A 3,730-nucleotide genomic window follows, 5' to 3' on the forward strand; every position below is an offset into this window, starting at 1 on the left:
TGTGAGCCACCATGTGGTTGCTGGGATTTGAACTCTGGACCTTCGGAAGAGCAGTCGGGTGCTCTTACCCACTGAGCCATCTCACCAGCCCCCGTCCTCTTCCTTACTAATATACTTTCTTTTAATTTGTTTTTTGAGACAGGGTCTCAGTCTAATTCAGACTGGCCTAGAACTTACTGTATAGCCTAAGTTGGCCTTAAACCTTAAACTCTTGGCAATCTTCCTGCCTCACCTTTTTTTTTGAGATAGGTTCTCATGTGTCTCATGTTGACCTGAATGTATGCTTTTCCTGCTTCTCTTCCAAGTACTAGGATTATAAGCACACTCTACCACATTGGGTTTATATGATATCCTCCTCATCTAGGACTTCATCCATGTTAGACTTTCTGCCAGTTAAGCCACATTCCCAGCACTCCTCCTGTCTCAACCTTGTATGTATGTGTACGAGTACGTGAGTGCACATGCACCTGCGTTTGTGTGTCGTCTCTACATGTTTATCTTCTTCAATCCCTCTTTACCTTTTCTTTCTTGGCCTGGATCAGCTCTATGATGTGTGAGTAGCCGAGCTAGCCAGTAAGCTCCAGGATCCACCTGTCTCCTCTTTCCCAACATTAAGGTTATAGAATGCTCTACCAAGCCTGGCTGCTTAGTAGGTGCAGGGAATATAAATTCCAGTCCTCACACTCAGGCTTAACTGACAGCCACTTTCCTGCCCTTCTTGCCTCAGCCTCCTAAGTGACAGGATTACAGGGGGGAGTCCCCGTATTTGGCTTAGTGTCTTCATTTGATAGATACTAAGAATGAGGTGAACTATAAATATTTGGTTTATGTTTCTGGGTGAACATACTACTGTGAGTGTGTGTGTGTGTGTGTGTGTGTGTGTGTGTGCGCGAGCATACAGGTGGAGATCAGAGTTCAAAGCCAGGTATCTTCACTTTCCACCTTTTCTTTTTTGAAACAGGTCTCTCAGTGAACCTGGAGCTCACTGCTTTGACTAAACTAACTGGCCAGTGAGCCACAGGGATCCAACTGCGTTCATCTCCCCTGCTCTGGGATTAAAGACTCACACCACTATGCCTGCCTATTTAACACGGGTGCTGGGGATCAAATTCAGAGCCTCATGTTTTTTTGGCAAGCACTTTACCAGCTGAGCCACCTTGCCAGCCCCTTCTTTCATTTCTTTGAAGTATGTATGTATGTACGAGTAGAATTTCTGGGACATATGGAAGTTCATATTTATGTGTCTGTATATGGGTGAATGTGCATGTGGAGGCCATAGGTCAACACTGAGTGTCTTCCTCAGTCACTCCCTACCTTATTTTTTGAGACAGGTTCTTGAACCGAGTCTGAAGCTCACTAATTTGGCTTCTCTGGCAGGCCACTGAGCTCTTGGGATCTCTGTCTCCCAAGTGCTGGGGTTATAGACGCGCCCCATTGTGCCCATCTTCTTATGTGGGCCCTGGCTATCTGAACTCCACTCTGTCGCTCTAAAGCTGTAACTACTTTATGGACTGAGCCATTCCCCTGGCCCCTAATTTTTCTGTATTCTCCAGTGATCGCATGATTTTCAACTTATTTCTCAAATGATTGATCATGTTGAATACCTTTTCATATGCTTGTTGGTTATTAATTTGAATATCTTTAAAAAAGATTTTTGATTATTCTTCTGTGTGTGCACATGGGAATGCACGTGCATCCCTCCCATTTTGTGTGTGGAGGTCAGAGGATACTTTAGGAGTGGGTGCTCTCCTTCAGTGTGGGTTCCAGAGATTGGATTCAGGCTGTCGTGCTTTGCAGCAAATGCTTCTATTCACTGAGTCATCTCACCAGCCCGATAATTTATGTCCTTTTATGGAAGTGTTTTGTTTGTTTGTTTACCATGCTTGGCTGTTTAGAATGTTTTTTGTTTTTTGTTTTTTGTTTTTTAAGATAAGGAGGCACTGAATTGTTGAATTTGGGGTCTAAGCAGTGGTGCTTGAGTAGCTCATTTAAAGGATTTCATATCTGAGGATAACAATATTTTCACCATATTTTATCTTCTATTTTTTTTCTTCCTAGCATTTCCCCCACTGATTTTTTTTCTTTTTTAGTTATGACTTAGGTCTGGGAATGGTAGACCTGTAATAATAGCATTTTGGAGGCTTTATAAATTTGATGCTAGCTTGGGCTAGACCCTTTCTCAAAATACTGCAAATAAAACATTGTGTTTAGGTGTGTGGCCTAGTCTGCAAGTAATATTCTCCTTATGGTGCAAACTGCTAGTCGGTGGCAGTGATCAGAAAGTACCAGGGGACTGAAGTTTCTTTTAGGAGATGTACTATATTGTTGCATACACAACATGTATATTCCTTATTGTGTTGTCTTTGTGGTTTAGTGTTAAAATAGAAAATAAGAAAAATCTTATTCTAATAGACTTTCAAAAATATATAAAAATTCTTTCAGAATGATACACTGCAAATTTCAACTTTATAATTTTTCAGTAGCATAAAATTCATCTTCAGAAATTTGTCTAAGTCAAATCTAATGTCAATATAGTCTCAAAATTGTACCTGTATAAAGCCTGAAGTATATGGTAATATGATGGCAAGAGAGCCAAAACTGTAAAAAGCACAAGAGAAATTGTTTTCTTTTTCTGACAGAATAATCCTCCCCTGAAGTCCCGGAGCTTCTCGCTTGCATCTAGTGGTAATTCTCCCATATCCCAGCGGAGACCAAGTCAGAATGCCATGTCTTTTTTTAATGTTGGACATTCCAAACTGCAATCAGTCAACAAAAGAGCCCATTTGCATCCAGACCATCTGGTGGAGGTCAGAGAAGTAAGTATGACTGGAAGGCCAGGTACTCAGGGCAGCAGTGTGCCTGGTTCTCTGTTTTGTGTTTTGAGGGCCCTTCAGGGCTTCCCACATTCAGCTAGGATACGTGATAAAGACGTAAGATTGATAGATATTCTAAATTCTTCATGTCTTACAATTATGTGTGGAGATACTGTCATTTTCCCAGAATCTATATATTTTTTAGTTTTCTTTTCAAAAATCTGTGTCTGGCTTTTCATTCTCAAATAAAACTACTGGTTCCTTCATTATAAAATTAATGACGAAGGAGTCATTAGTCTGGGCATGGTAGACTGTGCCTGTAATCTCATAGCACTTGGAATGCCAAGGAAAGCGACTCGCCAGTATGAGCTGCTGCTGAAGTTGGTCTTAATGTGCTGTGTATTCAGATACTGAGTTCTGTGCCCCAAATCCAAGCTGCAGTCTGGACATGGACGTTGTATTAACCAGTGTGCTCTAAAGAATGTTCGCCAATAATGTCTTGATTGGTCAGTCAAAGGCTAGAGCCTATACCTGGGCAAAGAGGATACGAAGGAGGGACAGGTGATCAAGTGAGGGGGCTCAGAGAGAGCACAAGTGGAGAGGAGGAGGAGGAAGAAAGGAGAGGAAGAAGAAGGTTGCCTAGGTGGGACAAATTGTCAAGTAACAGGGCATTTATTTGGTATTAACAGCCTATTCAGGATAGAATAGATCAGAATCTACACAGCATAGTTTTACCAGCTTGTTAATAAAATCTAGTGTCTGGGGGCTGGAGAGATGGCTCAGCAGTTAAGAGCACTGACTGCTCTTCTAGAGGTCCTGAGTTCAATTCCCGGCAACCACATGGTGGCTCACAGCCATCTGTAATGGGATCTGATGCCCTCTTCGGGTGGGTCTGAAGACAGCTGCAGTGTACTCAA

At 42.1% G+C, this 3,730-nt stretch overlaps 1 protein-coding gene across 3 annotated transcripts in view; it reads left to right on the top strand.

Annotated features, from left to right (window-relative positions):
- Osbpl11 (oxysterol binding protein like 11) overlaps positions 1-3,730 on the top strand; it is a 75,022-nt gene that overhangs the window by 37,309 nt on the left and 33,983 nt on the right. For all 3 annotated transcript variants that reach the window (XM_021184876.2, XM_029470390.1, XM_021184875.2), the window contains exon 5: positions 2,640-2,816. In XM_021184876.2, coding sequence (XP_021040535.1) covers positions 2,640-2,816 — 177 coding nt within the window. The remainder of the gene's footprint in view (positions 1-2,639; positions 2,817-3,730) is intronic.

This window comes from Mus caroli, chromosome 16, assembly GCF_900094665.2.
Source record: "Mus caroli chromosome 16, CAROLI_EIJ_v1.1, whole genome shotgun sequence".
Taxonomy (NCBI): domain Eukaryota; kingdom Metazoa; phylum Chordata; class Mammalia; order Rodentia; family Muridae; genus Mus; species Mus caroli.